This window comes from Caretta caretta, chromosome 2, assembly GCF_965140235.1.
Source record: "Caretta caretta isolate rCarCar2 chromosome 2, rCarCar1.hap1, whole genome shotgun sequence".
NCBI lineage: Eukaryota > Metazoa > Chordata > Testudines > Cheloniidae > Caretta > Caretta caretta.
The window spans coordinates 267,408,108-267,421,012 of NC_134207.1; the positions used below are offsets into that span (position 1 = coordinate 267,408,108).

General features: G+C 43.4%; 1 protein-coding gene across 8 annotated transcripts in view; it reads right to left on the minus strand.

The window, feature by feature from the left end:
- The window catches only part of LOC125631098 (KAT8 regulatory NSL complex subunit 1), a 139,930-nt gene that overhangs the window by 41,694 nt on the left and 85,331 nt on the right, over positions 1-12,905 (minus strand). For all 8 annotated transcript variants that reach the window (XM_048837288.2, XM_048837287.2, XM_075126092.1 and 5 more), the window contains 2 exons: positions 5,470-5,671; positions 3,696-3,861 (listed from right to left, as the gene is read on the minus strand). In XM_048837288.2, coding sequence (XP_048693245.1) covers positions 3,696-3,861; positions 5,470-5,671 — 368 coding nt within the window. The remainder of the gene's footprint in view (positions 1-3,695; positions 3,862-5,469; positions 5,672-12,905) is intronic.

Genomic DNA, 12,905 nt, shown 5'->3' on the forward strand with positions numbered 1-12,905 from the left:
TGGCATTGATTGAAGTTCAGCATGGTGAGGAATCTGTCCTGTGGCAAGTAGTTTTTTACCACTGTGGAGTCAAATAATGCCCCTATGAACTCTGTGTTTTGAGTGAGGTAAGAATGGATTTCTCCCTTTTGACTCTGAGACCTAAGGGGGCAAAGAGTTGTAGTGTTACTTGAATGGAATTGCTCACTTGTTGAGGAGATCAACTTCTGGTAACCAGGTGTCAAGCTCTACATAGATTTGCACTCCCCTTGTATCCTTAGATAGGCTGCCATAACTGTGAGGCACTCGGTCAATACTCTGGGAGCTGCAGAGAGGCCAAAGGAAAGCACCCTGCATTGATAATGCAACTTTCCCAGAAGCAAAGTGAGGTATTTCCTGAGGGTCCGGTTGAATAGCTGTATGGAAAGAGACATCCTGTAAGCTGAGAGCCAAAAGCTAGTCTTGAGGATGTAGGGTAGGAACTAAGGAAACTAGGGTTACCAACCTCCATTCTTCACTGGGATTATGAAACAAAGTGAATAAATCTCTCTGCCCTAGAATTCTACAGACTCTCCTTCCATTGCTATAGAAAAGTTTATTTCGTTTAACAGTATCTCATGAGAGGGGTCCCTGAAGAGGGACAAGGAAGTGGGGCAGGGAGAGATTGAAACTGTATAGCATACAGCATGTCTACAATTTCTAGGACTTACTGGTTTCTAGGTTCCAGGCCTCCCAAAAGCAAAACAAATGGTTCCCAAAAGGGTGGGGGAGGGGTGGGACAAAGGGAATACAAATCCTGTGGTTCTATGTAGCTCTGTAATTGGGTTTACAAAGCCCATACTAAGCATAGACAGATGGGGGAGGAGAGTCTTCCCTGCTCACAGGCAACCAGGTTGACCACACCCCAGCACAGCTGTTGGACCTGCCAATCATGGAGGCATGTTCCCACAGCTGAGACCAATAAGGAAAACAAGCCTAGGTATAAAGGAAGGAGAACAGTGAGAGATGGGGAGGCAGAAAGGCCTGGGACATTTGACAGGCTCCCAACAGTCCTGTCAGATTTGCTGACAGGAGGTTGATGCAGAGCGTATGGCAGGGGAGTAAGGAGCAGAGCATCTCCATCTCTGGAACTTCTGTCTTTTCCTCAGGGGCTCTGTTGATCTCAGCTGGTGTGGGGAGCTTAGACATCTGTTCTTGGTGCTTTCGGTGCCAAAACATCGGTATAGTGAGTGGCATGACCGGGCTCCTCAAGCTGTGCCAAGTTTGTTCAGTGACCTGTCTGGGCCAAGCTGTCAGTAGGACCCGATCCAGACCTTGAACTGCCTCCTGGTTTGGACTACTCTGGATCAGCAAGGGAAATCTGTCTCTCCAATCACTCAGAGCAGTGCTCCTTGCTCCCTCTTTCCTCAGAAAATTGCGTTGAGGAGGGTTTGGAGGCTCTCACAGACTCTGTAGTCAACAAGTAAGACTTTCTCGAAGCTCTGGGTGGACCCATGGATTACTGGTCTGGTCATTTTCTTCATCTCAGGTTTGGAGTACGCCTTCATGGACATCTTCAGGAGGAACACTTGTAGGTGGGATTCCCTTGCTTTTGGTGTCCTCTTTGAAAAAGAGCGACATGTGGTGCATTTTTCTGGAATATGCACTTCACTGAGGTAGAAGTCTTTTTGAGTGTCTGTCACCATATGGATAGCTTGCAGATGGACAGGAATTAAATCCTGGAATTTTGATTCTGCCATGTTCAGGGCACCCTGTGTTGGGAGCACCCCAAAGTTAAAGACCTTCTTTCTTCTACTTTTTGGCCAGTGGGCTTAAACTATGTTAACTTAACTATATTAAGGAACACTAAACTAAAAACTAGAGCAGCGGTTCTAAAACTGTGGGTTGGAACCCCAAAGTGGGTCATGACCCCATTTTAATGAGGTTGCCAGCACCGGCTTAGACTTGCTGGGACCCATGGCTGAAACCCTTCAGCATGAGCGGTGGGGCTTCAGCTTCCGCTCCCCACCGCAGGGGAGTGGGGCTCGGGAAGGCTCAGGCTTCTGTCCTCCCTCCTGGGGTCGTGTAGTCATTTTTGTTGTCAGAAGGGGGTCGCGGTGCAAGGAAGTTTGAGAACCCCTGAACTAGAGCAAAAGAATCACACAGTGCCCAGAGATGCAGACACTGCTGGGATTCTGTCTCTGCCTCAGATGGAACTGAAGGATGGTTGTGGCTGCCCTACCCTTTATGCCCTCAGGTACCAGGAGCAACAGGGCATTCAGGACACAGGGGCAGCACGCAAACACACAGAATCCAGTCTCCAGCACAAGGGCACCAGAACAGAATATATGTGGACAATCACTTGAAGAATAATTCTACCTGAATTTCCTCCAAAACAGAGAGTCGTTTTTTCCCTTCCCAGGTGCAAGAGTCCCCTCTTCCCAGTTCTTTCCTTCACAGACATCAGTCCTCATATACCCACTTATGTAGTGAAACCTACTCAAGTCACCCTTCCAAGAGCCCAGTCCTGACCTAACTTTGAATACACCCAGTTTCCAGATGTGCACTGTCCCAAAAGTTAAATTAAAAAAAAAAAAAAGTAAATATACTAGAGAAAGTCTAATAGGGTACATGAAATCAAACAATTCCTGATCCCCCAACAGAATTTAGCTGACTCTCACTGGCTGGAACCAAACCAATCACAACCCTGGAAAAATAAATTCTCTCTTCAAATACACTTTGGGGAGAGCGCTGCCTAAAAACCAGCATTAAAATGAGTTTTAGGGCTAGTCTACACTGGCAACGCTTGTGTAGTCACAGCAGAGTGCTGGGAGAGAGCTCTCTCAGAGCTCTAAAAAACCCACCTCCACGAGAGGTGTAGCTACCAGCGGTGGAAGAGCAGCTCCCAGAGCCGGTGCACTGTTTACACTGGCGCTTTACAGTGCTGAAACTTGCTGCACTCAAGGGGGTATTTTTTCACACCCCGAGCAAGAAAGTTGAAGCGCTGTAAATTGCCAGTGTAAACAAGCCCTTAGTCATTTTTGAGTAGATTTCCTGTTGTTGATAATCCCTCCTACCATTTGTTTCCTTCCACATTGTTCTTTTTGTGCATGTATGCTAATTAGTTTAGTGTTACTCAAAAGGGGGTGAGATGGTCTCTTCTGGTTTGTTGTTGCAGCCCATGGAGACAGGAGCTCTTTATGAGGGCTAGACTTTTAGAACTTACTTATTTTTTTAAATACAAAAATAGCAGCATACTTTTCTAAGAGACAAGAAAAAAAAATTAGGTTAAGATTTGGTCTGGCTTTCCAAGTTCCCCTTTTAAAGATCCTATTCTTTCCTTGGAAAGAATCTGGGAATTTTTCCATGGAAAATTAAACAATAACAAAAAGATTTTTCTTTCCAGAAGGGACACTCAAGAGAGGGCTGCAGTGGCACTGTCAAGAGCTCATCTATTTAAACATTAAACAGAGTAAAAATAGCAGTACCCTTCTATTCAGAGCATGGTATGCTGGGACATGTAGTCTCCATGGGCTGTATCTCTGTATTAAAAATAAGGGAAATTAGAGTCACACTGCATAACTTTGTGGGAAGCCTCTGGCAATTCCTTGCATATATACTACCCTAAAATTCAGTTTAGTGTATTTTAAACATTCTTGCCTGTAAATGGAAGGAGGAGCAGGACACCTGTAGAATCAAGTCCTTTATTTTATACTAAGAACGTGTAATCTACTCACCATGAGAGAATGACAGTATGGGATGGAAGCCAGAATCCAGCAGTGCTATACGCTCTTCTAAGGACATAGTGTCTGGGTCTATGGCTTGAATAGAGGTTTTACAACCACACAAGATACAAGTGCTGGGCCATTCACAGCTACACTTCATGGTGAGAGGTTTCTGCGGCTAGTATAAAGGAAAATAAAAAGATCAGCCATCTAAAAAGGGAAAAATCACCAGTGTTTTCTTTAATTTAAGAAGGGATGCTGATATTCAGATCCAATGTTTCCAGGGTCTGATTTCTACAGACAAACTACATTTCATGCCCTAACCAAAAAAACCCAAACCTTTCAAAAAGGAAATATTTAGATAAATTTTGAAAGATAGACATAACAATGGTCTTGTTGAATGGACCATCTCCAGTGAACCAACAAAAGAGTAAACCAAACACAGACACACAGGTCCCAGTGCTCACTCAGCAGCAATAACAGCATGTATGCAGGGCACAGCAAGGAATACAATCACCTATTTCTTTCAAGTACTCTCCTTGCTCCTGGATTCCAGCTCTTATCCTTTGAAAAAATCATTTTCACTAATACAAGACTGGAATTCTCCTTGTGGCTAAACATAAAATTGAATTACAATGGTTTCTGGTAATTATACTTAGGCCTATAATACTAACATATGGTGCTATTTTAAAGGGACAATTCACAGTTAAACTTTTTTGACATTTCCAAGTGAGTATAGCTTGTTTCTTGTATCATCTTCTACTGAGCAGGAAACATCAAAATAAAGAATAAGATGTTTGTAATGTAAACACTCTAAGCTAAAGGTAAGTGGTGGGAAATAGAAATTATGTCAGTGCAGAAACCAAAACCATAGTTAGGCTGTCACCGCTCGCAAAGGCATGGTCTGAGCACATGACTAGGATTCAGGTACTCTGGCTCTAATCCCAGCTCTTGACAGTTTCCCTGTGACCTTGGGCAATTCAATTTCTATGCCTTGGTTTCCCCAATTGTAAAATCATAGAATCATAGAAGATTGGGGTTGGAAGAGACCTCAGGAGGTCATCTAGTCCAACCCCCTGCTCAAAGCAGGACCAACACCAACTAAATCATCCAACTAAATCAGGGGTCTCAAATTCGAATCGTCAGGAGGTCCACATGAGGACTCGTATGTTGGCCCGAGGGCCGCATCACCCCCCCCAACTGCCCCCACCCTCCCCCTGCCCGTGGGGTGCAGCAGGGGGCTCAGGGCAGAGGGTTGGGGTGCAGGACGGGTGCAGGGTGTGGCAGGGGGCTCAGGACAGGGGGTTGGGATGCAGGAGGGGTTCGAGTTCCAGCCCGGCGCCGCTTACCTTGAGCGGCTCCGGGGTGGCAGGGGCATGCACTGGGGCCAGGGTAGGCTCCCTGCCTGCCCTGGCCCCGTGCCACTCTGCTCCGGGAAGGCAGGCACCTGCGGCCACGGGGGGAGGGGGAACAGAGAACTCCGTGAGCTGTTCTTGCCTGCGGGTACCTCCCCCGAAGCTCCCATTGGCTGCGCATCCCCGTTCTCTCTTCCCCCTCCCCCTGCGGCCGCAGGGAAGCAGTGAGCTTAGCGGGCCGCATGTTTGAGACCCCTGAACTAAATCAACAAAATAGAGTATCTACTCTCAGAGGGATGTTTATAATGCACTTGGAGACCCTTGGAGTGAAGGGGGTACTCCTTTGTGTTTAGACTTAATAAAAAAAAAAACGCAGGCTAGATTGTATTTTAGCAGCCATGTGGCTAAACTCACTGAGAGTTTGTACCTACCTTCTTGCTGAGGAGAGAGACAGTGTTAGCTCGGACCAGCTTGCGTTTCTTGTATCTGCAAATGGGGCGGATTCTAGCTGCAACACAGCTGTTGTCTGGTACGGAGGGTACAGTAGCCAGGCTATCCAGTCGTTTCTGTTTGAGAATCTCCTCAGCTTCCAAACTGGCCAGAGAGATGTTGTTGGAGTGGCTTGTGTGCAAACTGCAACCAAATAAATAAATAAATAAGACAGTGAGCCTCACTCAGCATGAGAGAGGTAAAAGTTAATACTGCATTGTGATGGCTGTGCTGTCAGATCACCTTCAGGTATTTTCTTAGGCAGTTAATGATTTTTATCAGTTTGGGTTCTTACTACAGCTGTGCTCCTGTTAACTTAGCTTCTAATAATTCTTTAGGGGGAAACATGCTCAGCTACTTATGCATCTAGTTGGAAATGAATACTGAAGGTCATAAAATCGCAGAAATGCAGGGCTGGAAGGGATCTTGAGAAATCATCAAGTCCAGCTCCCTGTGCTGTGACAGGACCAAGTAAACCCAGATCATCCCTGACAAGCATATGTCCAACTTGTTTTTAAATGGTTCCAGTGATGAGGACTCCATGACCTCCCATGGAAGCCTATTCCAGAGCTTAACTATCCTTCTAGCTAGAAAGATTTTCCTGATATCAAACCTAAATCTACCTCGCTGCAAATTAAGCCCATTATTTCTTGTCCTACCTGCAGTGGACATGGAGAACAACTGATCACCATCCTCTTTGTAAAAGTCCTTAATATATTGGAAGACTTATCAGGTTGCCCCCCCGTTGTCTTTTCTCAAGACTAAACATGCCCAGTTTTTCCAACCCTTCCTCACAGGTCGGGTCTTCTAAACCTATCATTTTTGTTGCTCTGCACTCATTCCTATTTGCCACACCCTTTATAACAGTGGTGCTCAAAATTGGACATAGTACTCCAGCTGGGGCCTCACCAGTGCCAAGTGTAGCAGAACAATTAGAATCATAGACTGGAAGTGACCTCAAGAGGTCATCTAGTTCAGTCCTCTGCACTCAAGGCAGGGCTAAGTATTATCTAGACCATCACTGACAGGTGTTTGTCCAACCTGCTCTTAAAAATCCCCAATGATGGAGATTCCACAACTTCCCTAAGCAATTTATTCCAGTGCTTAACCACTCTGACAGTTAGGAAGTTTTTCCTAATGTCCAACCTAAACCGCCCTGTGACGATGCCCCCCATAGGGCTTTATTGGAAATATGCTTATGAATGTATATATGACATATCTAGAATATGTTTTATGCTACATATGCCATGTAACATATCTCTGTAGAGGTTATGATCTACTGAATCTATTAATCCTATTTGTATTCATGTATCATTTTTGTATTCAAAAAGTTATGAATATTGGCTGTGTACTTGCTTGATTTTTAAATAGCCTTTGTAAAGCATTTGATCAGCTTCTTGAGAACAGAATGTGCAAGTTAAATGCCCAATCAAAAAGCATTTAACGAACAATGGATGTTGGAAGTTCCCAATCCACATAAGAAGTCTTCCTGGAGATATTCAAGATAGCATGTGGGCAATGGCTGCTGCCTGTAAAAACCTGAGTCATGCATGGACATGTGATTTGCTCATGTGACTCCAAAACTCCATCTTGTAGCTGGACTTCGCAAAGGAGAGAGGAGACTCTCCACCCACAAGAGAGTCTATTTAAGCCTGTGGGAGAGCCCTCCATTTTGTCTCCAGCTGGCTAAAGAGAGCCTCTCTACCCCCAAGGATACCTGAAAGAAACTGGAACAAAGGACAGTAACTACAGGGGGTGTGAGTGATTGCTGTACCCAGACTAGAAGGAAACTAGTCTGTAAAAGGAAGCTTACTGGAATTCCTCTAAGGGTGAGGTTTTATCTGTATTCAGTTTTCTTAGACATAGACTTGCATGTTCTATTTTATTCTGCTTGGTAATTCATTTTGTTCTGTCTGTTACTACCTGGAACCACTTAAATCCTACTTTCTGTATTTAATAAAATCACATTTTACTTATTAATTAACCCACAGTACGTATTAATACCTGGGGGGGGGGGGGGGGGGCAAACAGCTGTGCATCTCTCTCTATCAGTGTTATAGATGGTGAACAATTTAGGAGTTTATCCTGTATAAGCTTTATACAGGGTAAAACGGATCTATTTGGGGTTTGGACCCCATTGGGAGTTGGGCAACTGAGTGTTAAAGACAGGAACACTTCTTAAGTTGCTTTCAGTTAAGTCTGCAGCTTTGGGGCACGTGGTTCAGACCCTGGGTCTGTGTTGGAGCAGACTGGCATGTCTGGCTCAGCAAGACAGGGTGTTGGAGTCCCAAGCTGCAGGGAAAGCAGGGGCAGAAGTAGTTTTGGCACATCAGCTGGCAACCCCAAGGACGTTTCTGTGATCCAACCCGCCACATGCCCTTGCTGCAATTTAAGCCCATTGCTTCTTGTCCTAGCCTCAGAGGTTAAGAACAACAATTTTTCTCCCTCCTTCTTGTAACAACCTTTTATGTACTTGAAAACTGTTATGTCCCCTCTCAGTCTTCTCTTCTCCAGATTAAACAAACCCAATTTTTTCAATCATTTTAGGTTTCACAGTTATCAGACACATACTAATTATATTTGCCAGTCAGCAGGATGCACTTAAAACCGGGCATCCTCCCTTTTACTCCAACGGTTAAATAGTAATTTGACTGTGAGAAAAGATTCCATGGAGTATTAGAAATCTAATACTAATGCTCCCTCAATAGTAAGACTGTTAACTGTGTTAACTACAAACAGACTATCATACGCCCATCTACTATTAATCATGACTATACAGCAGTCTTTTTTCTGACATAACCTTGTGTCGGCTGTTGCTGGCTTATGCACACCTACCATGCTACATAGCTGTGTGTGTACCCATACATTCTGGGAACATCTGAGCAGCCATCCCACGCTGACTGAGGGAGTGGATTATGGGTTTTTCCCCTTCATGCAATGCACTTTGGAATGTCTTCCCATATCCGGGAGGGAGGAGAATTGACTGGCTAGGTTATGTAAACAGTCCTATCTACACTGAAGAACACCATTCACCTCAGGATGTTACAGACTGACTCACTATCAAAGCCAGAACACAATACACCCACTAATTTAGGAACTACATGTTAACAATCTTATGTGAAGGGACTGTATTTAAATTAACTCTTATAGAAGCTGGTCACAAACTCAAACTCCATTGTGACAACAGGATCCATCCAAGTCTTTCTGTGACCTGATGATTCTTTCACTTTATACCGCTTTGCAACTTTGTCCCCCCTCACAGCTCTGCTGTGCTTCAACAGACCTTTCTGTTTGTTGGACTGGACCCCCTCCAGAGCATGACAACTGTTGCTCAGCCAGCAAGAAAAATTGTTGAATGGGAGGTTCACCTTACTTTCTGAAGGTAAGCATGCTGCCTCACAATTCTTCCATGTCCCCACCAACCCAGGGAGAGGGGAATAAGACTAGAACACCACAAAGTGAACCTAAGTCTGCACTGTAGCAATGCATAGCACTACTAAGCTAATCTTCCTTGTCAAAGAAATTGCTTACTCATGATTATCGTTTTACTTCTCTGCCCTGCTTTAAATATACACAACAAGAATGACCTTTATAAGTTAACTTATTAGCAGCATAGTATTCCACATCACCCTGAACAGACTGTGTTAAGACAATACCATTTTATCTTGCAACTTCACAATGAACTGTCTATTGCCATAAAAGCAATCTTACATTCTTGCTGGGAATGTTGAAGTTGGGAATCCAAACCGATTTTCTTAGGAAATGAGCCAGGGATAAACACATAAGAGAAATTATGATTGATATATATTTAGCTGATCAGGTAATACTGCCAGCTATCCGTGGAACTTGTGAACCTCAATCCACATAACTCCTTTAAACTTATGTTCAACTGTTCCAACTCTTGTACTTTTATTAATGTCTCCGACTCAGCAATAGCTGAGATTTTGGCCCTGAATGTCCATTTTATATGACATTTTATCATGGGATCTCAAAACACTCTTCAGCTAAAAAACACCTTCGAGGATTCATATTACTCATATTTTACAGAGGAAGCAAAAAGAGGTTAAATAACTGGATTAGAGTCAAAGCAAGGGAGACAAGGCTGTTTTGGAAAAGATAAATGAATTCTTTGCATTGGTCTTTACTGCAGAGGATGTGAGGGAGATTCCCACACCTGAGCCATTCTTTTTCAATGACAAATCTAACGAACTGTCCCAGATTGAGGTGTCAATAGAGCAGGTTTTGGAACAAATTGATACATTAAACAGGAATGAATCACCAGGACCAGATGGTAGTCATTGAAGAGTTAACTGTGGTGTGTAACCTACTGCTTAAATCAGCCTCTGTACCAGGTGACTGGAGGATAGCTAATGTGACACTGATTTTTAATAAAAGGCTCTAGAGGTGATCCTGGCAGTTACAGGTGGATAAGCCTAACGTCAGTACCAAGCAAATTGGTGGCAACAACAGTAAAGAATAGAATTATCAGAGACATAGATGAACATGATATGTTGGGGAAGAGTCAACATGGTTTTTATAAAGGGAAATCATTCCTCACTAATCTATTAGAATTATTTGAGGGTATCTACAAACATGTGGCCAAAGGTGATCCAGTGGATACAGTGTATTCAAACTTTCAGAAACCCTTTGACAATGTCCCTCACCAAAGGTTCTTATGCATAATAAGGAGTCATGGGATAAGAGCGAATGTTCTCTCATGGATCAGTAACTAGTAACATGGATCAGTAACAGACAGATAACGAAGGGTAGGAATAAATGGTCAGTTTTCACAATGAAGAGAGGTAAATATCAGGGTCCCCAAGGATCTGTTGGGACCAGTTCTTTTCAACATGTTCATAAATTATCTGGAAAAAGGGGCAAACACTGGAGGTGACGAAGTTTACAGATGATGGAGAATTACTCAGGATAGTTAAGACCAAGGCAGACCAGTGGCAGGAAAATGGCAGATGAAATTCAATGCTGATAAAAGCAAAGTAATTCACATCGGAAAACATAATCCCAAATATACATACAAAGTGATGGGGTCTAAATTAGCTATTACCACTTAAGAAAGAGATCTTGTGAACAGTTCTCTGAAAACATCTGCTCAATGTGCAGCGGCAGTCAAAAAAGCTAACAATGTTAAGAACCATTAGGAAAGGGACAGATAAGACGACAGAAAATACCATAATGCCACTATATAAATCCAAGGAATGCCCACACCTTGAATACTGCATGAAGTTTTGCTCACCGCATCTCAAAAAAGATATATTAGAATTGGAAAAAGTACAGAGAACGATAAACAAAAATGATTAGAAAAATGGAAGATATTAAAAAAACTTGGATCATTCAGCTTGGAAAAGAAGACTGAGGGGGGATATGATAGAGGTCTATAATATCATGAATGGTGTGGAAAAAGTATTAATTGCTTCACAAAACACAAAAATCAGGCGTCATCTGATGAAATTTACAGGAAGTAGTACTTCACACGAGGCAGAGTCAACCTGTGGAACTCGTTGCCTGAGAATATTGTGAAGGCCAAAAGTATAAACTGGGTTAAAAAAAAGAATTAGGGCTAGTCTACACTGGCAACGTTAAAGCGCTGCCACGGCAGCACTTTAATGTGGCTTGTGTGGTCGCAGCAGAGAGCTCTCCCAGTGCTCTAAAAAAACCCACCTCCACGAGGGGCACAGCTCCCAGCGCTGGTGCATGTCTACACTGGCACTTTACAGCGCTGAAACTTGCTGCACTCGGGGGTATTTTTTCACCCCCCTGAGCGAGAAAGTTGCAGTGCTGTAAAGTGCCAGTGTCGACAAGCCCTTAGATAAGTTCATGGAGGATAGGTCCATCAGTGGTTATTAGCCAGGATGGTCATGGATCCATCCCCATGCTCTGGGTGTTCTTAAAACCTCTGACTGCAAGAAGCTGGGACTGGATGACAGGAGATAGATCACCCAATAAATTGCCCTGTTCTGTTCACTCCCTCTGAAGCATCCGGCATAGGCCACTGTTGGAAGACAGGATACTGGGCTAGATGGCCCACTGGTCTGACCCAGTGTGGCCATTTTTATGTTCATATGTGAGGAATCCTGAGGCTCTCATTACCCTTCTGACCACTGTATCACACTTTTTTCCTCAGAACACTAACTGCATTTGAATACATAGGACAGCTTGGAAAATCCACACTTCTAAATCTTTACATATATAAAACATTAGAAACAAAAAACAAACATTCCCTTAAAAAAAGCACAGGCATAGACATCTAACAAAGTCATTACAATATTAACAGGTCTTTTATATGTAGTTGTTTGGGGGTGGTAAAAGGTTAGCTAGCACTCAGATGAGTGATTACATGAAAAAACCCAGGCAACGCCCCTCACTTTTCCATACACACACAACTGCATTTTTCAGTGAATAAAATATTTATTAAAAAAAAAAAACCCACCCATCTCTATATGTAGTGCATAAAGCATAGCCTTTTCACCTTCAACTCACTAGTTCGTTAGAGCTTACATTTCAAAGAGAAGGATTTAGATACTGTTAGCCCAGATTCTAGTTCATATTTTGTTGCCCTAGACAATGCAAGGTCAACTGTCTCGGAAAGTCTCTGACTGTGTAAATGTGGAAACTCAATTTCCTTTCAGTACTATGCATGTGCTTTCTTGCAAGACATAGGGAAGGTTATTAGCAGGTCACTGGGGAAAGTTCACAAAGCGGTTAGAATGTGCTTATTGACCCAAAACTATTTGTCAATTTGACGTGATTAGTTTTGGCTGTGAAAATGTTTTTCAGGGCCAGCTGTGTGAGTGGGAGTGAGAGATTGACTGTCCCTTATAACCATTAGCCCAGCAGTTAGGGTACTTACCTGGTATGTTTGAATCTCCACTCTGGAGCAGTGATCAGAACTCAAACTCTCCCCTCTCAAGTGAGCCTCCTAACCAATAGGCTATTTTGGTGTGGGTTGCTCTCAATCTCTCCTCCTGAAGTTGTTTCACTTTGTATAAATACTTAAATACTCACTGGGCAAGAAAGAGAAAATGACTACAGCCTGGTGATTAAAACACACAGCTGGGGGGTATGAGATGTGGATTCAAATCTTCTGTCTTTCTGATACAAAATGGAACAGCATCAACAGGAGAGACTGAGAGCAGAATAGTCTATAACCTGGTGGCTAAGGGTCTCATATGGCAGGGGTGACACCTGATTTCAAGTCTCTGCTTCAATATATATTTTTAGTATATACACAAAGTGGAACAGCTTCAACAGGAGAGACTGAGAGCAACCCACCCCAGAATAGTCTGTAGGTGATGGCGGTTACCTGGGAGGGGAGAGATTTGAGTTCAAGTCTCTGCTCCAGAATGGGGATTCAACCTGGTTC